We start from the raw sequence: 27,397 nt of genomic DNA on the forward strand, positions 1-27,397 counted from the left end.
ATTTTAGTGTATTTTTGGTCTTTGTTGGAAGCTGCCCAGAGTGGCTGGGGAGACCCAGCCAGATGGGCGGGGTACAAATAATAAATTATTGTTATTGTTATTGTTATTATAGAAAATCATTGCGCTTGCACCAACCATGAGGTAGAATGAGACCACTTTTGCGGGTGCATGTCTCATTTTTCTGGCCATCTCACTTGCCTTCTGGCCCTCCTGCTTCTTTGGGTACCACCCAGCTGGCAAGACACAACACTTTCTTGCCCCCCTGCACCTCTTCCCTACCTTTCCCTGAGGAAAAGGCCCTGAGCACGTGACCAAGCCCGTTTCATAGCACTGTGTGTAGAATCACACCTAAAGCCAACTCCCAGTGATTATTTGCATTACTGAAACCCTTGCCAATACTTCAGTTAACACCACCTATCCAGCTTTCTCTGTTCATTGTGGACATTTACAATGGCTAGGTTTTTTTGCACCCCCAAGAGTGGAAACGTAAATTAATTTTATAATGAGACTTCCGCATGAACAGCCAAAACTTCCTGCAGATTTCAGCGCCAGCAATGTATACCTTGTTGCCAATCAGGACTCACATATTTTGAAACGCATCGACCGCTTCCATCCGTTAAGCTGGAATCAGGATGAGTTCAGAGGGTGTGTTTTTTAAATCAAATTCCGATACAAATCACGCCATTGCTCAAACAGCAGTTATGCTCCATGAAGAAGAAGAAGAATCACTCTTTTCTTCTAGTAAAGTGGCTTTTTCGCCCACAAAAATCACCTTTGGGTTCTGCTGTCCATTTGTTAGAAGACGTTGATGGTATCGATGCCCTGTTCCCTTCGTCCTCTGACTCAAGTTCCTGAATAATATCGGTTTCAAGCACTGCAGTAAGCTGAGGTTTCGACCCTAACAGTGGCCTTTGTATTCTGACTCTTTCAACCCATTCATTTGTTCTTCTTCTCTGACCTTTAAAACCTGCTGGCTCGACTCTTGAATGCAGCTGCTTCATCTGAAATGATTCCTGCTGTTGCCACTTTCTTCGCTGCGACCCTGGCCGAGGTTCTGAATTGAGCCTGATGAACACAGACTCAGAGTCGCTGCTACACTCCCCTGGATTCAGAAACAAGTAAATAATATCAGCGGGGTTCAGCCCCTACATTTCCGCCTCCTTCTGCACCTCCTTCTCCTTCCAGACACAAAGAGATTGTTGATAAATGGACATAACACAGCGTAATATGGAAACTTGTTCTCTCTGAGGGCATTTGCTCAACGTGCTGTGCTTGCACCACAATCCTATACATGCTTAACTAGGACTCAGGTAGATTGGCAAAGAAAAAGCGATTTGTATACGTTGTATATGCGATATAACATTCTGCCACCAGAAGGCGCTGTGGAGTCCCGTTTTTCTCTACCTGTTTTCCCTGTTTATATTTACAATGCGTTTAACTGAAACGCTTCTTTGATGTGTCTAGATCCAGCCCTAGAAGCAGTGCTGTTTTGTGGTGGTTCTCACCAGTACATAATCTCTTGTTCTTTTTTGCTGCTCCTGGCAGCAATTTTGTGCTGACACCCACAGCACTTCTATCATGATACAAGTACAGTGGTACCTCGGGTTACATACGCTTCAGGTTACATAGACTCCACTAACCCAGAGATAGTACCTCGGGTTAAGAACTTTGCTTCAGGATGAGAACAGAAATTGTGCTCCGGCGGCGCAGCAGCAGCGGGAGGCCCCATTAACTAAAGTGGTGCTTCAGGTTAAGAACAATTTCAGGTTAAATATGGACCTCCAGAACAAATTAAGTACTTAACCCGAGGTACCACTGTACCTGCACCTCAATTTTTTTACTCCCCCTCAAAAGAGCACCGCCCAGGAGTACATTCCATTGAACCTAATGGGACTTAAGCCAACATGCTAAGGACTGAATTGTTAGAGATGTACATCTTCTGTGAATCTGGGTTGGTCAAGGTCAATATTTGGAGAATTAAGGCCATTTCATAGATTATGCAAAGGCAAGGCCTGGGTTTTAGACCTGCAAGGATTTAGCCCTCATGACTAGGGAAAAGCATATTCACTGTACAAAAATCAGAACTGTTTCTACACTACTTGATCTCTTCTTCACCTGATTTTTCTAATGCCATTCCCATTCCTACGAGCAGTGCTTTTCTTCTTAAAAAATGTTTAGGGGTACTCTCATTTTGACTCAACAAAATCACCATTTTATAGTTCAAATCGGAGAAAATAAATACAGTAAATGGACAAAGGTACAAAGATTCACAAAATGTTCAGGGTATGTGTACCCTTGCATTCCCCCAGAAAAAAGCACTGCCTATGAGCATATACTTTATGAGAAATGTCAGCCCAACTTATCTGCCATGCTCCCCTTCCTGCCCTTGCCTTCACTTATCCTTCTCTCCTCCAAATTATCTCAAAGACACCCACCTCAGCATTTTTCTTTTAGTTCACCAGATCTTCAACCCCCTTTCCTGTGGCTACACAGCTCAGATGGCTCCACTGCCACCTATATTATTTTATATTGCAATTTCTGCTCACTATTTTTGGCACAGCTAAATGGTGCAAGACCAGAAAATCCAAGTTAGGCAAGTCTCTAATTATCCTGTATTGAAAAACAGGATGGGTTTCGGGGCACCAGGGTTTAAAAGCCCCAAGACCAAAGAATTTTAGCTTCAGGGGCCTTTGATAAGCCTTAGGTTGCAGAGGGCAAGTCTTTCATCAGACCCTTTGGCACACATTGGGTGCTCTAGGGCTTAAAAGCATTTGTGGCTACTTATACTTATACCTCTCTTTTTCCAAATCATGCTTTGAACTATTATTAAAAAATGAGTTCATTGGGGGAGCATATTAGATACAATCTTATAGATGGTGTCACAACCTACTCTAAAGTCGGTGACACCACCAGCACTGCAACCATACATACCGTATGTTACTAAAAAAAAAAGTTGGTTCCTTAAGATGTGTATGTGTGGGTTCTTGTCTGAAAAGGCTGAAGACTGTTTCAGACATAGCACAAGACCCAGGATGTGCATATAGCTTAAATAGTTTCTTAGATCCTACAGGAGCGTCTCTACCCCCATCATTCAGCCCGGACACTGAGGTCCAGCTCCGAGGGCCTTCTGGCAGTTCCTTCACTGTGAGAAGTGAAGTTACAGGGAAGCAGGCAGAGGGTTTTCTCAGTAGTGGCACCTGCCCTGTGGAATGCCCTCCCATCAGATGTAAAGGAAATAAACAACAGTGTGACTTTTAGAAGACATCGGAAGGCAGCCCTGTTTAGGGAAGTTTTTAATGACTGATTTTTAATATTTTGTTGGAAGGCACCCAGAATGACTGGGGAAACCCAGTCAGATGGGTGGGGTATAAATAAATTCATCATCATTATTATTAATTATTATTATTATTATTATTACAAAATATTAATTGCAATACCCCACATACTCTCAACCACTAGCACACTTTTCTTTTGAGATGCATCGTTATTCTCGGGAATGAAAAGTCTTGTTTTTGCACAAGGCACATTAATGGATGATGATCCCAGGCCATAGTTATGAATTAGGGATCTGTAGCTGTGCACCACAAAATAAGCACTGAGCCACCACAAATGAAACATTCACACCACTGGGGGAATGTCCCCTAAGACATGCCTTAGCTTTGAGCCTGGCCCGCTGCTGTTTTGTTTTTGTTTGTTTGTTTTGCACTAGACACTGTCAAACGCACTGCCCAATGACAGTAATGGCCACAGTTGCCATAAATGAATAAGGAGTCTACAGTTGCTCACCCCAAAACAAGCACTGGACCACCCCAAATGACATCTACAACACCAGGGGAACACCTGCTACAAAATTGAGCCCAGCCCAGCCCAACTGCTTCCTTTTTGCACAAGGCGCTGTTGGTTTCTGCATTTTTCTCACCTCACCAGCAGCATTGCTATCTCCAATCTTGTTTGGTCAAAGGACTAAGTCAAAAAATAATCAGTCCTGTTTACTATTCTTTGTGATATCTTTACAGTAATGTCATCGCAAAGGATGAGTGTGTCTCTCCAAGGGAAAACAAATATTCTGGTGGACACCATTTCATCCATCCTTTGTCCCAACTTCCACTTAGCGGGAATGTGTGTTTTATAGCTATTTGCCAATTCATAAATAGTGTGGCAGCAATTGGCAGCAATTCGGCATTTTTCCTGTGTTATTTTGATCAAAGAAAATTACCTGTTAGATCATCATCATCTCTTCTGGTTGCTTGGGCATTACCAAAGGGTAAAGATAAGTAGCGCATACTTCTGCTGGCAGCCTATGGACAAATAAGTGTGAGACAAGGTGATTCAAATGTGCAGTGTGCCGTGTGTTATACCTTCAACAGATTTGAATTCTGGTGCCTCTGGAAAAAAAGTACGTTAGTGAGAATTGATGGTTACATTTGAAATGAGTGATTAATGTATTGCTCTATTGTAAATGAAAAAAATCTTCGAAAAGCAGCTTAAACAAACCTGAAACATCTAGAGCATCAGTTCAAAGCACACTTTACAAGGCAGCAGATAACAGAGGGAACTCATGCTAAACCTTGCAAGGTAGTTCTTTATGCTATCAAATTTATTTATGTCGTTTTTATCTATAGAAGTATTTATATACTGCCCACGCACATAAAATATCAAGGTGGTGCAAAACATAGAATCACATATTTTAGAAGAATGCTTCCTGTGGGAAGTAGCTTTTCAGAGGTTGGAATATAGCTGTGGTGTTGATGAAATCAGGGCAAATAATTAGTGGGACCTCCAAGAAGAGAAGACAGGAATGAGAAGTAACTTGTCTGTAGAAGATGAAAGGATTGAGAAGTGGAAATTCTATAAATTGCATCTTCATGAAGAGAGGCTGGGGTACAGAAGAAGCTTCCTAAAGAATGGCAAATGATTGTACCTTGTTGCAGTTCACAACCAGTGAACACTGAATAACCTAAACATTTCCAAAAAGGCCTCTACAATATCTTACCTTGGTCATGCCAACTTTACAGGCAAGAATGGTTTTTCCTCTAAATAAATTCCAATTGACTACACAGATACAGCATTTATGTTTCAAAACTGGACTTTGTTTCAGAATCAGAGGCAGATTTCCCATAATATTTTCGATACTGCAAATTTGATGGACCCAATATTGCCACTATTAAACTTGTGGGGGGTGGGGAGGTTTTAACTTTTCTGTCACTCCAATTCACCTTATGCTGCTCAGTTAAATGAAGAAGAGCTGGGAGTGGTGAAATGGCTGGAGGGCAGAAAACCACTTTATCTGGAGGCCCCCCCTCCTTTTTCTGCTGCTTAGCTGATCAGTGAGAAGCCATACTGTGGGCCATATGAGAATAGGCTGTGGGAAGAAGCCCAGGGAGCAGAGATTACACTCTTATGAACAAAAAAGGGGTGGGTGTGTTTCTTAGAAACTATGCATAGTGCCCTGAGAACATGCCTACTGTATTGCCTGGAGTATGTACAGATTGCAGTCAAGATATGCACATTGCCCTAGGCCCTTTGGGGAATTATATATAATGGTTGGAGGATGTACAAGATAAAATGGAGATACGCACATTCCCCAAGGCCTGTTTGGGATTATGCCTAATAACTGGAGGACGCATAAAATTCAATTGATACATGGACATTCCCCAAGGCCTGCTGGAGATTATGCATATTGACCAAGAAATGTGCATAATTCCCTCTTTGTGGAAAGCTTATGTGCATGAGGCCTGGTGAATGTGCACAATGAGAAGGTCCCAGTGGCACAATGGATCAGTGCGTCTTGCTGTTAATCAGAAGGTTGGTAGTTTGAGCCGACCCAGGGCTTGTTTTAACAAACCAGCATCAGAATAAACCACAGTTTTCCTGGCTCAAACATAACAGGAAACTGCAGCTTTTATTTTAAAGTGAGAGTGGATGTTTCAATCCCTTACAGCATGCATTAGGAAGGAGGGAAGGAGGGGTCTACAAGCCTAAGGCTCACTCAGACTGATGCTCATTTTGTTTGTTATGCTTGAAAAATCTGGCCAGCATTACTGTGGGCAAAATAAGCACATATATATGTCACATGTAATTTATACCGCAGGTCTAGTCTACTAACCCCACTGTAAAACTGGGCTGAGTAAAGTACTCACATGCCAAAATATTTGGAACCTGTAATTAAAGCAGATACTTGCACCACAGGGCCTAGGGCTTGCCGATCAGAGGGTTGGTGGTTCGAATCCCCGTGACGGGGTGAGCTCCCATTGCTCGGTCCCTGCTCCTGCCAACCTAGCAGTTCGAAAGCATGTCAAAGTGCAAGTAGATAAATAGGTACCACTCCGGTGGGAAGGTAAACGGCGTTTCCGTGCGCTGCTCTGGTTTGCCAGAAGCGGCTTAGTCAAGCTGGACACATGTACGCCGGCTCCCTCGGCCAATAAAGCAAGATGAGCGCCGCAACCCCAGAGTCGTCCGCGATTGGACCTAACAGTCAGGGGTCCCTATACCTTTTTACTTGCAAATAAAGGAAGCAAATTGGACCATCCTAAATCAGATACAGCAGATAGATTTTTGGCAATAACCAATGCCTCCAGCTTGGGGAAACAAATGTCAAGGAGGACTATCTACTGGGACCTGCTCACATCTCTATTTAAACAACAAAACTTGGCATCTACCTTTTTTACTGCTTTACTTTCCTGAGCAGCTGTGTTTCTAGCTTTCACACTCTTTTCTTATGGCTGTCTAACCTGCATGGAGACTGTGGCGCACGGCCATTGCTGTTTGTTGTGTACACGCCTTTGTAAAACAATAGATACTCTTAGGGAGGAAGAGAGTGCCTGGGCCGCAGCTATTTGCAAACCTCAATTCCACACCAATACCACCTCTTGCGTAAGACGTACCTGCCCTCCCCAAGGAAGGCTGTATCCTTTCCTCACAGTTTGCTTCAGGCTCTGCTGGCGTCGAATGAGGATTTCTTTGGCTTGTTCCTCATTTGCGTCTGCGGCAAGGCTGTATCTGTTGTATGACAGCGTCTGAAAACAAGCAAATCACAACTCGATATTCTTTCTGTGTGATTTTCTAGAGAGAGCAGGTGACTTTGGGGTTTTGACCCAAGTCAACGCACTTCGTCCTGCCCTCATTTCCACCAACATGGATCGAACAATGTACATTTTTTGAAGGAGCGTCTCCACCCCCATCGTTCACCCCGGACGCTGAGGTCCAGCACCGAGGGCCTTCTGGCGGTTCCCTCATTGTGAGAAGCAAAGCTACAGGGAACCAGGCAGAGGGCCTTCTCGGTAGTGGCGCCTGCCCTGTGGAACGCCCTCTCATCAAGAAGACATTCAGAAGACATCTGAAGGCAGCCCTGTTCAGGGAAGTTTTTAATGTGTGACATTTTAGTGTATTTTTGGTCTTTGTTGGAAGCCGCCCAGAGTGACTGGGGAAACCCAGCCAGATGGGTGGGGTACAAATAATTTACTATTACTATTATTATTACATAGTCTGTATGCCATGGGTAGGAACAATGTTTTAGCCTGAAGACCATTTTGCTTGTGGACAAATGTTTGGGGCCTACATGGCCGTGGTGGGTGAGGACAGAGAACAACAAGTGAACAGAATGACAAATGTGACTCTGACTTTTTTTTACAGTGCATTCCAGCTATGCAGAAGTGAGAGCTACATGCAATCTCTCCATACTCAAGGACACAAACCAGTCAAAAGTACTTGAGGGGGGAACAGAGGAGGGCCAGTGAAGGGTTGTGGTCTGGGGAAAGGCCATCATTGGAGAAGAGTCTTGCGGGCTGGGCAGAAAGGCCATAGTTTGGGTTCCATCCAACTCTATGATTCTATGATTTGGTCCCTAGGCCTGAGATTTCCCACTCCTGCCACAGGGCTACAGTTATGTAACAACAGTATTAAGCAACTCTAGATTTAATAAAGCAACAATGGAATCTTGTGGTGCTGTATTTACGGTGGCATATACTTTCGTGAATTATTGCCCACTAATCCGTGAAAGCTTATGACATTAAAATACAAAACTGTTTGTCTTCAAGGTGTCACAAGATTCCTTGCTGTTTTGCCGCAACAGACTACTGCAACTATCCCTCTGGAAATTGTTTTGCAAAGATAGTCTTTAGTCCATGGAAGCTTTTGCTATAATAAATTTGCTAGTCTACAGAGTGCCACAAGAGCCTTTGCTGGCTTGTGCTGCGACAGATTAAGACGATTACCCCCTTGTTTAGAAACAACCAGAGAGACACTTTTACTATTTGCGTTGTTAAAGCAAGGGATGTCTGCCCCCTGGTGCCAGTCTTGGGAGTCTCCTGCTATCTGGCAGCGTAGATGGCAATCAAAAGCGAATATTCGCAAAGGAAAAGATGGGGGTTTCTTTTCTTTTGTGTTTTGGGGAAACAGCCCAGTGAGTGCAGATATCGAGTTTGCAGGAAACACCATCACCTTAGCGAAACACAAACACACAAAACAAGTACATAGGAACCTAAGAAGATGGGTGCAGGATCAGGCCAAAGGCCCAAATAGCATTCCTGTTCTCATAGCGGCCAACCAGATGCCTATGGAAAACCTGAGTGCAACTGTTTCCCCTCCACTTGTGATTTCCAGCAACGTGGCTATCATAGATACTAAGCCACTGTATCTAACCTTCTGTGAATTTGTCTAATCCCCTTCTAAAGCCATCCACATTGGAGACCATCACTGCATCCTGAAGTAGAGAATTCCACTGTTTAACTATGTATTAACTGCGGGTTTGAATCTATATTTTCCATAATGTTGTCCCGTGGCTCAGCTGCAACCAGTAACGCTAACATTTCTGCTCTCGCTGACCGTTGCTAAGGCTTCAGAGACTGTGCAAACATGATCTTTTGTTCTATAGATATGAAGCACGCTACCAGAAAGGGAAACGGACCCTTTGCCTCACTTGATACAGATTGTGAGCCAGTATATTCTGTATGGAATCCACCTCTGCAGGCGAAAGCCTCTGCATCCTTCGATTTCTAAACCTCCTGCAGAGAAGGAAAGCAAAGATTAGAACGACTAAGTCAAAGGGCCAAGGGTTACTCCTGCATAGTGGTTGTATGTACACACTAATATTGGCATGTATTAGTTACGCTCGGGCTGTTTTGCCAAGAAGGGATAGCAGCGGATCACTCATAAATCAAAGAAGCAAGCCATCTCTTTGTAGTGTGAATGTGTGCATGAATGAGTAAGCTTACATTCACATTATTTTATTGCCGTTGGCGTTTCAATCCGCAAGTCCAAAAGGAAAGCAAATTAAAACAATTGTAAAAAAAAAGAAGTTAAGAAATCCACATAAAATCTCTAGTCTTTGACCTACATAGAAAGTGTCACTTTGTTGAAAACTGACGGAAGTTGAGTAATGAAGGACTAAAGCTAGTTGAACTTATTCAATTGAAAAAATCTTCAAAACTATAAAACAGAATACAGTGGTACCTTGGGTTACAAACACTTCAGGTTACAAACTCTGCTAACCCGGAAGTAGTACCTCGGGTTGCAAACTTTGCCCCAGGATGAGAATGGAAATCACGCGGCGTCAGCAGGAGGCCTCATTACGAAAGTGCGCCTCAGGTTAAGAATGGTTTTGGGTTAAGAACGGATCTCCAGAATGAATTAAGTTCGTAACCCGAGGTACCACTGTACTAGAATTCCAACTACCCCATAGCTGTGTGGCCCTGCCTGTTAGCAGCTGATCCAAATACAGTGGTACCTCGCAAGACGAAATTAATTTGTTCTGCGAGTTTTTTCGTCTTGCGAATTTTTCGTCTTGCGAATTTTTCGTCTTGCGAATTTTTCGTCTTGCGAAGCACGGATTCCCTGGGTATTAACGGTTTTAAGAAAAAGGAAACAAACTCGCAAGACGTTTTCGTCTTGCGAAGCAAGCCCATAGGGAAAATCGTCTTGCGAAGCAACTCAAAAAACGAAAAACTATTTCGTTTTGCGAGTTTTTCGTCTTACGAGGCATTCGTCTTGCGAGGTACCACTGTAAAAGCACCTTCCAATTCTTTTAGGAATTCAGATTCAGATCCTAGGGTGTCTCCAGGAAAAGGGTGCTTCTCCCATTCTGGGAGCTACCAAGGATCTTATCACAAGGACATTTACAGATTGTCTGTAAGCCACTGGGCGGTAGCTGAGGAGTAAAACATAAACTTTGCAAGCAGAAAGTTCCCGGTTTAACCCCTGACACCACAAGCTAAATATAGAATCAAAGAACTGTAGACTTGGAAGGGGCCCAACGGTCATCTAGTCCAACCCCCCGCAATGCAGGAATCTCAGCTAAAGCATCCATGACAGGTGGCCATCCCTGGCCTGAAACCCTGGTGATCGGCTGCCGGTCCAGGTAGGTCATGTTTAGCTTGATGGACCAGCAGGTCTGACTCAGTATTAAGCAACCTCCTGTATATTCCTTTCTTTAAAATCATGATGGGGGTAGTCTCTACAGATCTCTTCTCATGTCGCTTCAACTGTCTGGAAGCTGCAGTAACCGTCTGCATACTGGAGATCACATGTCATTGCAGCAACCATCTCTGCATGGCAACCCCATTTTTCTGTTTGTTTTTTTCTGGCTCATGCCATTGCTACATGCACACATTCCAACCAGCATTCCAAGGCTGGGGGCAAGGAAGGAAAGGAGGTTGTTGTTGTTGTTGCTGCTGCTGCTCTTGGAAATTGCTTCACCCTGAACCTAGTACAGTGGTACCTTGGTTCTCAAACGCCTTGGTACTCAAACAACTTGGAACCCAAACACTGCAAACCCGGAAGTAAGTGTTCCGGTTTGCAAACTTTTTTCAGAAGCCGAATGTTTGAATGCTACGCTTCTGATTTGAGTGCCACACTTCCGTTTTGAGTGTCTATTTTGTGCTTCTGTTTTTGCAGCTCTCTCTTTTTGTTTTGGTGACTGTGTGGAACCCAGTTCAGCAACTGATTGATTGATTGTGTGACTGCAGTACAGTGGAACCTCAGGTTGCAGACGTAATCCATGATGGAGGCACATCCGCAACCTTCAGCATTCGTAACCCGCAGCATTCGTAACCTGCAGCGCCGCGTCTGCACATGCGCGTGACGCAATTTGGTGCTTCTGCGCATGCACGAGCAGCGAAACCAGGAAGTAACCCTTTCTGGTACTTCGAAGTTTCCCACTGTCCGCAACCTGAAAACGCATAACCCAAAGCGTTTGTAACCTGAGGTACCACGGTACATTATTTATTGCTTTCATTTTATGTATCAATGGTCTTGTTAGATAGTAAAATTCATGTTAAATTGCTGTTTTAGGGGTTGTTTTTAAAAGTCTGGAACGGATTAATCCATTTTGTATTACTTTCTATGGGAAAGCGCGCCTTGGTTTTGGAACGCTTTGGTTTTGAAACGGACTTCCAGAACGGATTAAGTTTGAGAACCAAGGTACCACTGTAATGGCTTATTCCTTAATGCTGGTTTAAGTTCCCTTGCCATTCCGACCACCCTATCCCATTTTTTCTCCCAAATGAGGTAACAACGCCCTTGAGTCATGTGGCCAGTGTCTTATGTGAGAGCAGTTGGATGAAAGCAAATCACTGCAAGTCTCAAAACACATTGCGATATTGACTTTATGTTAATATATTTTGTCTCTTTCCTTTATAGCCCACCTTTCTCCCCCGTTGGCTTAGTTTGAGTCTTGTGCACTTTCAAGTCTTATGATACTTGCACAGATGTGCCAAGATCACCAAGTCAACAAATCTTGGAAAACTCTCCAAATGTAACTGGAGCTGAATCACGACAGCTATCACTTGCAGAGACAGGTACCCAGTTCCTACAGATGCACCGACATGCAAAAACAGCTCTACTCTAGGGGACAGTTCACACATCATGACATCTCTGTACAGCAAGAGCAGTTCTAACTGTCCTTGAGCTCAAATTCCTTCATAATGTACACTGTAAAATCAGAGATCACAGACACATTCAGTGTTTTTGTGTTGTGATCACTGCTGCGCAGCACGATAGCCTCTTCTTTTCTTTTTTGTGCTGGCACCCACATCACTTTTATCAAGATATGAGTTTCGACGCTTCATTTTTACAACAACCACAAAGTACCGGATACACCCAATAGCAATTATTGTCACTGACACTTTTTCTAACTGCCACGATCTTGGGAAATGCTGTAGGATACGGTCAGGATTGTCTAGTTAACTATATCGCTGCAGATCTTCTTCCAGGCTTAGTCCAGAGTTAGGACTACTTGTGCATAGAAGAAATAATTGTGTGTAAATGGTTAGCTAATCTAGTTCTCTAGATGTTTCAATTAAAATAACCTTAGTTTCAGGTGAACAATGAGCAACTCCACAAACATTATGAAAGCAATTGGTCATCCATCTAGAACTCAAATATAAAAATGGAAAACTCTTTTCATGAAGTTAGCTATTAACCAAGCAACTTGATAATGGTAAGCATATCTGCTTCAGGGAGAAGCAGGAAACTTTCTGCTTAATAAACCCACTTCCTTTTACATTTGCACTTCAGTGCTGTACAACTTATGATACAAATCTGTTTTTAGGTAAAGCAAAGGAGACCTGTTAACCACTCAATAAAATGTTTATTTTATTGAGAGACTTTGCTTGTTTATTACATTTTGTATTTAAATAGTAAGGTTAGTGCAGGTATTATAGTTGCACGGAGAAAAATGGCTTCAGTGGTAACATCCTTGGTTTCTTTAAAAGCAGGCTGTAACTTTCTCCTAATGTTCTACTCTTAACTGTGATTGTATTCCAGCATCTTGTAAGTCAGGCTTCACCCACCTGGTTCCTTCCAGGTGTTTTGGACTACAACTCCCATCAGCTCCAGTCAACGTGGGGCTCATGGGAATTGTAGTCCAAAACATCAGGTTTCGTTATTTGCATTTATTCCTTAACACAGGATAGTAATATAAACAGGAAGCCACCATACATCAAGGGGTGACTGGACAAAATCAAATCTGGCTCCTACCTAATCTCAGTTGCGTTTTATATGTATCACAGAATCACAAAGTAATGAGTTTGGATCCAAAGAAAATAAGTTGCCCTCAGGTCTCATTGAAATCAGCAGTGCTTAAGTTAGTCATCTCAGGCTTTTCACATTAATTTTAGTGGGGTTTTAGTGCAACTAACTTACTCTCAATCCTTATTTTCAAGTATGCATCCATATCCCACTTATCTGAGCTGAAAGAAGATACTCACAAAGAAGATGATTTGGAGGAAGGTGGCTTCACCTCTCCACGCTCTACCATCTCAATGACTTGTTTTATTTCCAGTTTCTTGTACAGGGAGACAATGCTGGATTTTGGTTGGTGCTTGTGTAACAAAATCTTCTTGAGGACTCTGTTGTCAAATTTCTTAAATCTGATAAGAGCAACAGCAACAACAACAACAAAACATTATTTCGAGAATTAAATAATGGACAAGCCTAAGGCATCTTCTTGAGCTTCTTAAGGACCAGACATCAAACAGCAAAGAGGTGTAGTTCAACGAAGACACTGTGTTGAACTGATAAGACAAGGACAAGTTACAGTAATGGGAGAAAGAGGGTGAAAGCACCTAAACACATTCATGGCTGTAAAGGGAAAGGGAAATCCTGATTTGCTTTGTAGAAAGGGAGTGTTCTAATAAGGCGTAAGAGTAATAGCTCTGCTTAAAGTCATAATGTGCCACAGCAGAGTTCTAAATGGTCTGTTCATTTGGGTCTGTTGTGTCCATCAGCATTTCAAAAGGTACCAATAAAAATAAAACATTTATGTAAATAATGGACAATTTGGAGGAAGAGCAACCAAATACAGGCTGCCTTAGCTCTAATCAGCATTGCTTACCCTTTTCTTTTAGCAGGGAACAGAGAGACTGAGGTTGCAATGCTATGCACACTTAATCTGCTAGCGCCACTGCTACCATTTGCTATCGTGGCAAATACACCACTAAACCATAAGCAAATGGTCAAGATGTGATGTACCGAAGGTGCTCTGGAAGAAGCCTGCAAACGCTGGCTGAGATTGGCAAGGGAGACATTCACATACATTGTGTGCATGTGCCACACACACTTTTCTTAACATTTCCGAATTCACCATGCTACCACCTTCAAGCATTGCCACTGATGTATGTGGTACAGTGGCACCTCGAGTTACATACGCTTCAGGTTACACACTACGCTAACCCAGAAATAGTGCTTCAGGTTAAGAACTTTGCTTCAGGATAAGAACAGAAATCGTGCTCCGGTGGCGCGGCAGCAGCAGGAGGCCCCATTAGCTAAAGTGGTGCTTCAGGTTAAGAACAGTTTCAGGTTAAGAACGGACCTCCGGAACGAATTAAGTACTTAACCTGAGGTACCACTGTATTTTTATCCCCAGTCCCTGTTTCCTCTTTTAAACATTGCATGAAAAGAAGCTCAGATGAACACATGCAAGCCAGAAGCAGGGGACCCAGTTGTGCACTGGTTGTGTGAACAGGGCTAAACACAGCACCTCAGTACAGTGGTACCTCTGGTTGTGAACGGAATCCGTTCTGGAGGCCCATTCACAACACGAAAAGAGCGCACGGGTTGCGACTTGCTGCTTCTGCGCATGCGCACAATGTCATTTTGCGCTTCTGCGCATGCGCGAGGGGCAAAACCCGAAAGTAACCCTTTCCGGTACTTCTGGGTCACCGCGGGGCGTAACCTGAAAGAACGTAACATGAAGCAGACGTAACATGAGGTAAGACTGTAATAAATTCAATGAGAAGTAAAACACCTGGCTCTCAGACTTATAGAGCGAAGCCAAAGAGAACACAAAGAAGTGGAAGTCAACAACTGTAGAGTATTTTCAGTCTGGTCCATTTTACTATTATTAGAGTAACACTTTCAGTTATTTTCTTTTACCTGACCGTGGCAGACACAATCTTACTTGTCTCTCAGTTGATAATGACTCCATTGTCCGCATATATCTTCAATTCCCGCCTTTAAATGGTCCATCAGCTGCAGACACACAGGAAGTTGGAGAAAGGTGTGAACAACGTTTCAAAGCCATTGCTGCTGTAACAATGTTTATGTGCAAAGAAGATGACAACACAATTTTGAACAGCCATAATCTAGAATACAAAAAAACTGAGCCAGACCATTGGCTCATCTAAGCTCTGTACTGTCCACACTGACTGGAAGTGTCTCTCCTGGGTTTCAGTCAGGGAACATCTCAGCCCTTCCTTGAGAGGTCAAGGATTTAACCTAGGGCATTCTGCATTCAAAACAGGTGCTTACCACTGAGTTATGGCACAGAACTAACACAGCACCACCATTAAGAATAACACTTCCAAAAAGTTCTTCTGCCCAAAGGCAGGATTCTTCAAGCATCAAGTTATGCCATCCTGACAGAAGATGTCAGAAGACTGATTCTAATTGTCCCAGGTGGCGATAAAAATAATTCCACTTCCTAATCTAACAAATGTCATAGCTAGGTATATGTAATTACGTAGGAGTAGGGATGGGTGAATGTGTCAATTTCAGTTTCTCTCAGTTTCCTAGTTTTCCAGTCTTAACTCCAGCTCTCCACATTTCGACATCTGTTTACAAGTGCTTTCTTTAAGAAGTCATTGTGAAAATTCACCACCATTTGAGTGCTAATTTCGCCTACCATACGAATTTTGTTTGAGAATTTGATTACTATACAGTGGTACCTCAAGTTAAGTACTTAATTCGTTCCGGAGGTCTGTTCTTAACCTGAAACTGTTCTTAACCTGAAGCACCACTTTAGCTAATGGGGCCTCCTGCTGCTGCTGCGCCGCCGGAGCCCGATTTCTGTTCTTACCCTGAAACAAAGTTCTTAACCTGAAGCACTATTTCTGGGTTAGCGGAGTGTGTAACCTGAAGCGTATGTAACCTGAAGTGTATGTAACCCGAGGTACCACTGTACACATTTTTACAAAGCAATTTGCCGAGCTATAATGCATTTTTGCTTTTTTAAAATTTTCACTACTACTTGCATTTTAGTGCGTGTTGACCCTAAAATATCCATTCTTGTACACATTGCTTGGCTGGAGAACTGCATTCCAAAATTGGGAGAAGTGGAAATTTCAGAAGGTGGCTAAGTTTCGGTTCATAGCTGGTTTCAGAAACTGAAAATTAGGTAGATTTGCCTATTAATGTGAATTGAATAGAACTGAAGCCCCATCCCTAACATGGGGCTCAATGGAGCTTAATGCCATGCATAGGACTGCAGCTTTAACACAAACCACAGCCCTACTTAGAAATGATGGGACTGAACCCGTGACCTTCTGCATGCTTCACACCTGAGCTATGACTCTTCCCCAGTTTATTAAGATCCAACACATTTTAAGGTGGAAGGCTTATAACAGTAGCAGAGCACATGCTTAGACAGCATGCAGGCTCCCAGGTTTGAATCCTGAGGTGATAGTCAACTAAGTTTCAATCAGAGTAGACCCATTGGAATCAAGCAACACGACTAAGTAAGGTCAATTAAATTCAGCGGGTTTACTCTGAGTAATACCACCCCAGAATCTCCCATTTTAAAAGGATCAATTGGAAGGAGGCAATGTGAAATATCTCTGCCTAGGACTCTGGAAACCTACTCCCAGACAGAATAGACCATGGACAAATAGTTCTCCGACATTCAATTAAAATTATAAATTTTAAGATAAATTTAAAACTTCATCTTACTCGTATGTGAATTTCCTCATTGACAGACTCTTTTTTATTGGTCTTCTTAACGTCCAGGTACTTGACAAGTGGTCTAATGGTGATTCCCTTCATTTGGAACAAAGAAAGCGAGTTAACTTTTGATACAATATTCATTTCCCCATGAAATTGTGAAGCATGCTTAACCCTCATTGAACTGAGACTGCCACATTGGACAACACCTCTCTTCCCATCTGGACTATCATGTGAAGGAAGAGTGAAATCGTCTCTTCTCTCACCAGAGGCAGGGGGATGGGGAAGTGAGGGTCTCAACACCTCCTTAGAGACAGCCCTGTCAGCACTAATACCATGATATGGCAGATAACTCATCTTCTTACCTGGATGAAGACAGTAAAATATGTAACCACAATAGTAGATGTTATAAACATCTTCTTTCTAGGAAAGAGAGATGCAGAGAGCAAGAATGCCAGGGAGAAACTGCTGGCCCCTCGCAAGCCACTGTAGATGATAATGAGTTGATCTTTAAGAGTGAATCTGTGAGTCCGGAACTTGTTGATGATGTAGAACAAGAAAAGCACACCTAAGGAACGAAGAAAAAAATCAAAACTAACGAAGAGAAGTAACGGAATGGAAACTTCCACTAAACTAGGATGCAAACTTGTGCTTTCATACAGGCCGCCCCCAAACCACAGTGTGTTCTATTGCATTGTAGCAGCTGAAATGTAGGAAGTCCGTGTTCAAAACATCTCTATAATATTGTCAATAACAGCCTCCACCAACGTAGAGCTCTCCAGATGTTGGTGGACTACAACTCCCACCAGCCCTTGCTAGCACAGCCCAGGGTCTTGAATGATGTAATCCAACAACATCTGGGAGCCACCACACTGGGGAAGACTGATACATAAACTTGCGCCCGATTAAATCCACACACATCACATACTCTGAGAATTGTAGTCCTGTGAGATAGCTAGGGATCTTGAAGAACACTGGGCACCATGACTGGAGGTTGAGGATACATCAGTATGGAATGCATACACAACCAGCCCCTGCAATCTACATTACACAAAATGGGGCATTTACATGTGTAGACTGGCATGTAGTTCTCCTCCTATATTGACAGATTGGCCATTTCATTTATAAACAGTGGAAAATAAATCTCTAAAAGAATTAACAAGAGATCGTCACTTCAACAACCCTGATATTGAGATGATATAAAATTGTATTAAGCATGGAGAAGAAAGAAATGGGGGGGGGGGGGGAGTTATGAAAAAGTAGTTACCAAAAATGGAAAAATATGACAGTCTTCCTGCACATTTTTAGAACAATGGGGAGATGTTGACATACACTGTTCTCATCGGGAAATGAGGCCATATGGTCTTCTATCCTGACCTCTATGTGTTTCTTTGGAGATCAGAAGAGAGGAGGGGTGTCTTGTTGTACAATTGCAAATCCTTCTGCTTCAGGGTTCCCTAGATATCCATGCAACTGTACAGCCACAGGCTCTGTTCCAAATTTCCAAAAAAATGTGTGGAGGTGAGAAGCAGGGATGGCACATGCAATCTCACTCCTTCCATCCTTAACATGTTCAAATAAAAGATGAAAAGGCCTGTTATCATCAAGAGATGATCACCATTTATCTTGTGAGGAAGAAACACAACCTTCTAAACCACCTACACTGCTAGAATTTGACATGTTTTAATGTTAATTAAGGTTGGATATAAAGGTAGGATATAAACAAGCAAATATATTCCTACCAAGCCTCCCTGGAAGTGCTTTTAAAAAATGTCAAAAGTGCCAAGATTTTTTATAATTTATCAGTAAGTGGCTTATATGCAAATGGTTGCCTGAATGACGATGAAAAGTAATTATACTTGTGGTATAATTTCCTTCAACAATATATCCAGGGTTACTCTTCTATAGGTAATTCTTTCTCTCAGCAAAGTTCAGTTTTGTATGAAGTGACCTGACCCGTCGAACACAACACACCTGCGGAACAGTCTTTGCTAAACTGGTTATACCAGTTAGCTCTGAACTTCCTAGCCTTTCTCTGCACTGAATGATGCTTTCAGTGACCTGGTTTAGTTCGATTATTAAAGCATTTGTTTCTTACTTAGCGCCCGCCAAACCACACAGAAGACCAGCGTGAAGCAAACAAAAGCCCAGTTCCACTCGTGGTTCCGCCTGACCGTAGACACTCCCATGAACACAAAGATCAGGGTCTCACTGACGCTGCTCAGCATTTTCATGAAGTATTTTATCGTCGTGTAGGAATTCTGGGAAACGTTGGCCTCCACGTATTTCTTCATGGTCACTGCGCATGCCGTTATCCTGTTGGCTCACAAAGGGAAGGAAGCATGAGCCGTTGGAAACAGCAAAGGAAAGGAAGGAAGGAAGGAAGGAAGGAAGGAAGGAAGGAAGGAAGGAAGGAAGAAAGAAAGAAAGACATCTTTTCCCACTGAAGGGATGATTAATCCCACAATCACCTCGAGACGTCTTTTGTGGTCATTTGGCTCAGTATTGCTTATCCGTCATGGATGAGGAGCTCATTTCCTCCTAGATACAGGGGGACTTCGACTCTCATCAGCCCTGACCATTGGCCATGCTGGCTGAGGCTGGTGAGGGCAGGGATCCAGCAACATCTGGAGGGAACCCCCAGGCTCTACACTACCTGGAAGTGGCTTTTACAGCCCTGCTTCAGCTATTTACAGCTTATAGCACCTGAAAGGAAGGCATGGCACATCAAGATGGATGGAGCTGTCAGTTCCAGTTCTCAAACATTTTCCTATTTCCGACCTTAAAGTCACTTCTCGAAACTTCTGCAACAATTTCTCACAAGAATTTGCCAGCATTTTAGTATGACACCCTCTTCCATCACTTTCTTCATGAAGTCCCAAGAAATATTGTCAAATGCTTTCTCTGCATTTATAAACATCAGCACTACTTACTTCTCACTTCTCACTTCTCACATTTCTCACTTCTAGGTATTCTATAATATTTAATACATTTCTAATGTTATTTTTAATTTGTCTACCAGGAAGGAATCCAGATTGATCATGATGGATAAAATCTTTTTTTTATTTATTTCAATCTGTTTGCCAAAACAAATGATATAGGCCTATAATTCTTCACCAATGATACATCTGCATCTTGTTTTGGTATCAAAGTTATGTAGGCCTCTTTCCATGTTTCTTGGACTTCACCTGTTTTTAAAACTTCATCCATCATTTCCCTCAAAGGGTTCACAAGCTGGTCACTCAGTTTTTTATAGTATTTGGCTGTTAGTATTTGGCTAGTATCTGGCCCTGGAGACTTCCCTGCCTTTGCTTTTTTTATTGCTTCTATAATTTCTTGGGACGATATTTCTACATTTAAAATCCTCCTTTGTTCCTCTGTTATCTTTGGGACATTGCTATGTTAAACATAGTGTTCTATTAGCATCTTCTTCTAGATAAGGAATGATATACACTGAATTGAAAAAAATGCTGAAAATAACATTTTTTAAAGAACCAGAAGCCTTCCTGTTAGGTATTTTAGGTCAAGATCTGCCGAAAGAGAAGAGGACATTATTTATGTATGCTACTACGGCGGCGAGAATTTTGGTAGCACAAAACTGGAAGACTGGAGAAATTCCAACAAAAGAACAATGGCAAGAGAAATTGATGAACTACGCAGAAATGGCAAAATTGTCAGATAGACTACGAGAAAAGGACAAGAGTGACTTTGAAAAAGAGTGGGAACCTTTTATATTCTATTTGCAGAAACAAAAAAAAAAGAACATTGACTTGATGGCAGGATTTAAATAAACATACACACTTTTTTATATATAGGACATTTAGAATAAAGAAGAAACGATATGGTGGATTGGTTGAAAAAGCAGTATATGATAAGGGGGTAACAAACCAGAAATGGGAGCTGGGGGAAGCCCAGGAGGAAAGGGGATGAAGATTTGTAACATGTATGTTATTGATATGAGATGTTTGTTAAAATACAAAAGGAAGTTAATAAAAATATATATTTTTTTAAAAACAATAAAATGCAAATCAGGCATTTTCACATTAAAATGTGAACAAAATTGAAGAGTTTTCTGCAACCCTAATGGCAGGCTGGTTAAAAACCTGAACTATTCGTTGCAGGTCCATCTTTGAATGTGCAATTCTATCCTCTCTTTAGTGTTCCACGGCATTTCAAAAAATTGTTTACAGTAACTTGGGTTCATGGAGTGCCAAATTAAATCTACATTGGCAATAAAAATCAACCCATTTTGAAAATATGCCCCAGAAGTGTACTAGCCTTAACATCTACAGCACTTAGCAAACATATAAAGCAGTATGATGTGCTGAGCTCATTGCTCTTAAATACAAGCAAAAAATTATAGCAGAACTGCTGTTTATATTGCTTATTGCATACTTCCTTAAGCACCCCAGTTATTTGAACACGGTTTCTTATCACTTGAGTCAATTAGCCAAGGGTATAAAAGATGGGAGATGGGAATCGTTTTGAGCCAATGGTGGCTGGTGTGAAAATAAACAGAACTTGCTGCCGTACTTACGCCAAGATGCCCGAGATGTACAGTGTTTCTGCAGCTAAGTATGACAGATAGCTGAACATGAAGACCAGGAGAGGTTCGATGGCAGAAATGTTCTGCGTGAGGCGAGTCATGAAGGCTGCCACAAACCCAAAGGCAACGCCGAAGAGCAGCCCGCCGAGACTCACAACAAAAAAGCGAGCAAATCCAGCCAGGATGTCCACAGGTTCGATCTCTTCATATTTATGCATGCGGGTAAAGTCAATGAGGATGTTGTATAAGACCTGAGTGGGGAAACAAAGCAAAACAAAACAGGTTCATATGGTTATTCAAAGATGAATATTACCATCGTCACCTGTACACACCACACATTCAAACCCACTTAAAGCAAACTCCTCATCACCCCCCAAGAATCCTGGAACTGTCGTTTACATCCACACAGAACCCCAATTCCCAGCACCTTAAACAAACTAAAGTTCCCAGGATTCTTGGGGCATGTGTGCATTAAATGCATGGTATGCACAGGCCTAGGCAGCCTCAGTCACAGTAACTTTAGAACAAACCACACAGGCACTGGCCATCACACAATGTGGCCAGGCAAACTCATACCCTTAAGGACTGCCTCTTTCCATATGAACCTACCCAGACCCTGAGATCATCTTCTGAGGCCCTCCTTCGTGTGCCCCCTCCTCGAGAGGTTCAGAGGGCGACAGCACGAGAATGGGCCTTCTCTGCAGTGGCTCCCCATCTATGGAATGCTCTCCCCAAGGAAGTTCGCCTGGCACCTTCATTATACAGAGGTACCTCAGGTTACATACACTTCAAGTTACATACGCTTCAGGTTACAGACTTCGCTAACCCAGAAACAGTGCTTCAGGTTAAGAACTTTGCTTCAGGATGAGAACAGAAATCATGTTGCGGTGGCGCAGTGGCAGCAGGAGGCCCCATTAGCTAAAGCGGTGCTTCAGGTTAAGAACAGTTTCAAGTTAAGAACGGACCTCCAGAACGAATTAAGTACTTAACCCGAGGTACCACTGTACACCTTTAGGCACCAGGCGAAAACATTCCTTTTTAACCAGGCCTTTGGTTGACCTGATGGACCTCCTATACCTTTTTAAAATGTGGCTCTTTGGGGGGGGGGTTATTGGGTTATTGTTCTTATTTTGGTTTTATATGTTGTGATCTTTCCTGTGAAACGCCCTGAGACCTCCAGGTATAGGGTGGTATATAAAATCAATCAATAAATGAATGAATGAATGAATGAATGAATGAATGAATAAAATACCCTTCAAATGTCCTGATTTTCCAGGGACAGTTCCGGAATTATGAAAGCTATCCCAGCTTCTGATTTGATCCTGGAATGTCCCTATATCCCCTGGCAGTGCCACTACCGCCAAGCTCAGGGTGAGCCGACACTTGTCCTGAGAGGCTACAGCCTGGGCCAGGAGGAAACATCTTGTTGTCTTTCCATGACTGCCACTGCCAGCCTGTAGCAGCTTGTAGCAGCTGCAAGAGAGTGGGTGAAGAGCTTGGCCCCCATGATTTGGCACCCTGTCAGGGAACTGCCATCGGCGCAGAGGTGAGAGATAGAGGGGGAATTATGTTACAGGGAGCCTCCAAAAATCTTGCCAAGCAGTTCCTCTTCCGGCGAGGAGGAAAGCCTCCAGTGGAGAAGAGGTGCACGGACCAGAGGATGCTAGAAAGAGCCTTCACACCGCACCTGAGCAAGCCAGAGAGGAGGGAGGCACGCCCTTGCCCATCATGCGCAGTAGTTTGAGGTGCAGGGAGGGGCGTAAAAGGCTGGGGATGACAAAACTTTTAGGTTGGGGGAGGTACATGAACAGACCACTCCCGGATTCTGCTAGCAATTGAGCCAGACATGAACTTGTGACGCTCTTCACTGTAAATAGTTTGCACCAAAATAAAGCCTGTAAAAGACAGGCCAGAGTCCTGCCTGGTTACTCCCACTTGGACTACTGCAATGCGCTCTACGTGGGACTACCTTTGAAGGTGACCCAGAAACTGCAATTAATCCAGAATGCGGCAGCTAGACTGGTGACTGGGAGTGGCCACCGGGACCACATAACACCGGTTCTGATAGATCTGCATTGGCTCCCAGTACATTTCCGAGCACAATTCAAAGTGTTGGTGCTGACCTTTAAAGCCCTAAATGGCCTCGGTCCTGTATACCTGAAGGAGTGTCTCCACCCCCATCGTTCAGCCCGGACACTGAGATCCAGCGCCGAGGGCCTTCTGGCGGTTCCCTCATTGCAAGAAGTGAGGTTACAGGGAACCAGAGGCGCCCACCCTGTGGAACGCCCTCCCTTCAGATGTGAAGGAAATAAGCAGCTATCCTATCTTTAAAAGACATCTGAAGGCAGCCCTGATCAGGGAAGTTTTTAATATTTAACACTGTACTGTTTTTAACATTTGATTGGGAGCCACCCAGAGTGGCTGGGGAGACTCAGCCAGATAGGTGGGGTATAAATAAATTATTATTATTATTATTACTCTCGAGCAACCACAACAGCATCTGACACACCCCTTCTTCCCTGACCACCTTAGAGGAACGGCAGGATAAACTCATTAAAATAAAATTACGTAGCCCCCTGCCCCGCCCCCAAATTTTCCCATTTCTACAAGCGTTGCAATGTACTTACCACAGTGATCCCATCGTTCAGCAAAGACTCTCCGAAGATCATCATGTAAAGCTGCTCGTTCACAGACATCTCCTCAAACACGGCCAAGACAGCCGTAGGATCCACAGCCGAGATTATGCTGCCAAAGAGCAGGCTGTCAAGTAGGTTGACGTCCTCGAGGCCGAAGGCTGCAATCCGGCAGATCCCGTAAAGCGAGACTCCAATGCCGAAGGCGTTGATGAGAGACCCCATGGAAGACCACCAGAGAATGGATCCAAAGTTTTCGAAAAAGGGACGAGTAGGCATAAAATAGCCTCCCTCCAGGATAATGGGCGGGAGCAGATACAGGAAATAAATGCTTGTGGTCATGACTGGGGGGGATTTATGATCAGTGGCAAAAATAATTCCGCCAACCAAGACTCCCATGGCAATGTGCAGGCAGCTTTCTGGCATAAAGTGTGGCAGTTTATGGTAGAGATGGAATCCTTGAATAAGAATAAAGCAACAACAACAGGGAAATAATCACAGCAGTGTTGGTTTTTTTTTTAAAAAAATCATTTTTTATAAAAAAATATTAATTTTCCAAATACCAAAAAATGCAGAAAATACGGAAAAAGAAGAGTAAAAAACTAAAAATACAGAAATATCAAAAAAAAAAATCACAGATCAAACCAAACATTTCCCCCCTTTCCCACCCACCACCTTGACTTACACTTATAACAAATTTTAAACTAAAATATGACTTCCTTCCATCAGTGCTTAAATAAAATAAAAAATATTTACAAAACAAAGCACAACAATAAAGATAAGAGTGTGAAAAAGAAATCCTACAGTGCTAGCTGTCCCTCATCTCATATATTGGCTAAGTGCAAAGCCTTCACCATTTCTGAGCAACCAAAATGTGTTACAATGCCAAGAGTTGTTTCAACAGAGTCAAGTCAAATTTAAGCACTCGCTAAACTCGCTCACTGGCATCTGTGGAATTTAGAAGTGCTTTTTTTATTTGTTCAAAATATTTCTAAAGGCCTGCTTCATTGAAACTGATCCCAGGCTGGGGTATAAGCACAACAGATTCATCCACTTAAAACAACAATAAACACACTGTGGATGTCAGTGACCAAAACCATCTCACTAAGGATGCTACCGAATCTCTGTTTATGGTAGCAACAGTGCTCCTCATGCACAAAGCCTTTCCACAGCATCCACACAAGGTTGTTCACATCAAAATGCAAGCCTGCATCCTGCTCCCACTTAACTCATGCTTTCTGAAGAGAAATCCAATGAGTTTAAATCAAAAAGCCTGTTGCCATCAACTCATTTGTTCCATCTAAATGTTGCATTTGCAATGATAAGCGCCTGTCTGGAAGCACCTCAGTTGTTGGCTTGATGACGAATTTCATGTGTGATTTTGATGGTAATTTTATTGGTGGATTGCTTTTCTATTTGTAGAAAATATAGTAAAGGAGCTCCCCAGAGGCTTATATTGTGAGTTGGATGCTCTGCATTAACACACCTTTTTTTTTTTTTTTGCAGTGCCCACATGACAAGTTTAAAAACAAAAGCAAAACCTGTTGCCAGAGACTCATCTGCTATAAACGAATCACCACTTACAAAATTAATCTCCCATCTGGAATTCCCAATGGAATTTTCACTCACCTATTTTTGCAAGGGAAGCCAAGAGTATCCAAAGGGTGACCTCATAGGGTATTTGGACGTATTCATAATCCACAGTGAAAACATGCAACCTCTCGTCTCGCCCTGACTCTGTAGCATCAAATGGGTCATGCAACGAGCTCGTATTCCTGTGAGGCAATTTCAAATACAACGTGGCAACAGAACTCTCCGGGGCTGAGAGAAATACCAGCCAGCTCAGGCACACAAATCTCTGAATCCCCATGGCGAGGAGCAAAACTCTGTCTCCTGTTTGGAAAACTGTGTGGCAACTATATTGCACATTTATTAAATGCCCATTTTAGTCCTGGGTGCTTCAGTCGGCTCCAGCAATATGCCTATGTCGTGTCCGGATGCTTTAGTAGTCCAGAATTAACAATCTTCTTCAGAGGTTGACTGGAAAGTAAGGTTCACCTGTAAAGCCCAGGACTTTTCAAACTTCTGCAACCCGCTGCTGGCAACTGTAGTCTCTCACTCCATTTGCGAGGAAAGTAACACAGCTTTTTGTCAGCTGAGAAGGTAATGAGCTGGTGTGATGGACTCACTCAGACCCTGGGAACCAGAAGACACGAGACTGCTCCACAGGTTGTCCTCCTCCTCCTCCTCTACTTACCTGAGCTGAAACATTTATAACCTTGTAGAAAACGAGTTCTCATATGTAACTGTGTCAACTACTATGCTAGAGACATCTAGTGGTTACTAGCCAGAACTGAAGCCAGCCTTTGATACCAGGTGCCCAACCCTGTAAAACTCAGCAAGGTGAGATTATGACTGTATGTGAGGAGCAGGTTACCTGTAGCAACTAGCCAGGTACTGAAATCAATATTGCAGTGTCTCTACTGACGCACAGTTATCTGCTGTCATATTAGCTTTACTGCACACTGATGAGTCTCAAACCCAGAGCTGAGGTTTAACCATGCAGTGACACAGTGGAAACAACAATCATGTGCACTGGCGGAGGAAGGGGGGTGCGGTGGGTGTGGGCCACCCCAGGTGTCATCCCTGAGGGGGGTGACATTGCCGCCCAGCCCCCTGGGACGCTCGCTCTGCCCCAGCAGGCGGCTAGCCACATCCCCGCTGGTAGTACAATTCATGCAACACATTGGCGACTAATATACACACAATAATTACCAAAATAATTATACATTCTTTATCAATCTTCTGAGAAAAATTACAAAACCTTGTGCAAAGCCACAGAAACTTGCAAACTACCCAGTCTAAGATGAACTTTTAATGTCTGATTTCAATAGACTGCTTAAATCAGTCTTTTGTTTTCTTTGTCTTTTTAGGTAAGTTCATGAAGATACCCACGAAAGGTAAGTTCGGTGTTGTTCACAATACCGAGAGATGCTAGTGGAGTTGTAGATGGATGTTAATGAAGTTGTAGACAGGATGCCGGCGTTTTGCACCTGTTTCGCCCTGGCAGTCCAAGTCATCAAGAGGCCGCTGTTCACCCCCGATGGGGCCCTTTTACTGGGGCTTGCAGGTAGCACACACCCAAAGTACAGTGGTACCTCGGGTTAAGTACTTAATTCATTCCGGAGGTCCGTTCTTAACCTGAAACTGTTCTTAACCTGAAGCACCACTTTAGCTAATGGGGCCTCCTGCTGCCGCTGCGCTGCCAGAGCACAATTTCTATTCTCATATTGAAGCAAAGTTCTTAACCCGAGATACTATTTCTGGGTTAGTGGAGTCTGTAACCGGAAGCGTATGTAACCTGAAGTGTATGTAACCCAAGGTACCACTGTAGTTCTCCGGGCTTCTTCAGTGGTCTAATCTCAAAGCCTTGATATGTATATTGATATTCACTAATAATAATTCAAACCAAATCTTATTAGAAAGAACTTAATGCCCTTCTAGATATTCAATCAAATAAAAACTACATATCCATTATACGTGAAATCAGACTTACTACAAAAATTTA

General features: G+C 42.9%; 1 protein-coding gene across 1 annotated transcript; it reads right to left on the reverse strand.

Moving 5' to 3' along the window:
• Positions 1-171: 171 nt before the first annotated feature.
• Positions 172-26,255, reverse strand: SLC9A4 (solute carrier family 9 member A4). The gene is made up of 12 exons (XM_083610627.1): positions 25,459-26,255; positions 23,824-24,287; positions 21,188-21,447; positions 18,749-18,966; positions 17,016-17,218; positions 16,660-16,746; positions 14,894-14,964; positions 13,203-13,364; positions 8,906-9,002; positions 6,885-7,016; positions 4,217-4,298; positions 172-1,102 (listed from the first exon to the last, which is right to left on the reverse strand). The coding sequence occupies exons 1-12, from the start codon at positions 25,697-25,699 to the stop codon at positions 726-728; spliced, it is 2,394 nt and encodes a 797-aa protein (XP_083466753.1). The 5' UTR covers positions 25,700-26,255; the 3' UTR covers positions 172-725.
• Between the last annotated feature and the right edge of the window lie 1,142 nt (positions 26,256-27,397).

This window comes from Podarcis filfolensis (genome assembly GCF_964270895.1).
Source record: "Podarcis filfolensis genome assembly, chromosome: 4".
In the NCBI taxonomy this organism is placed as follows: Eukaryota; Metazoa; Chordata; class Lepidosauria; order Squamata; family Lacertidae; genus Podarcis; species Podarcis filfolensis.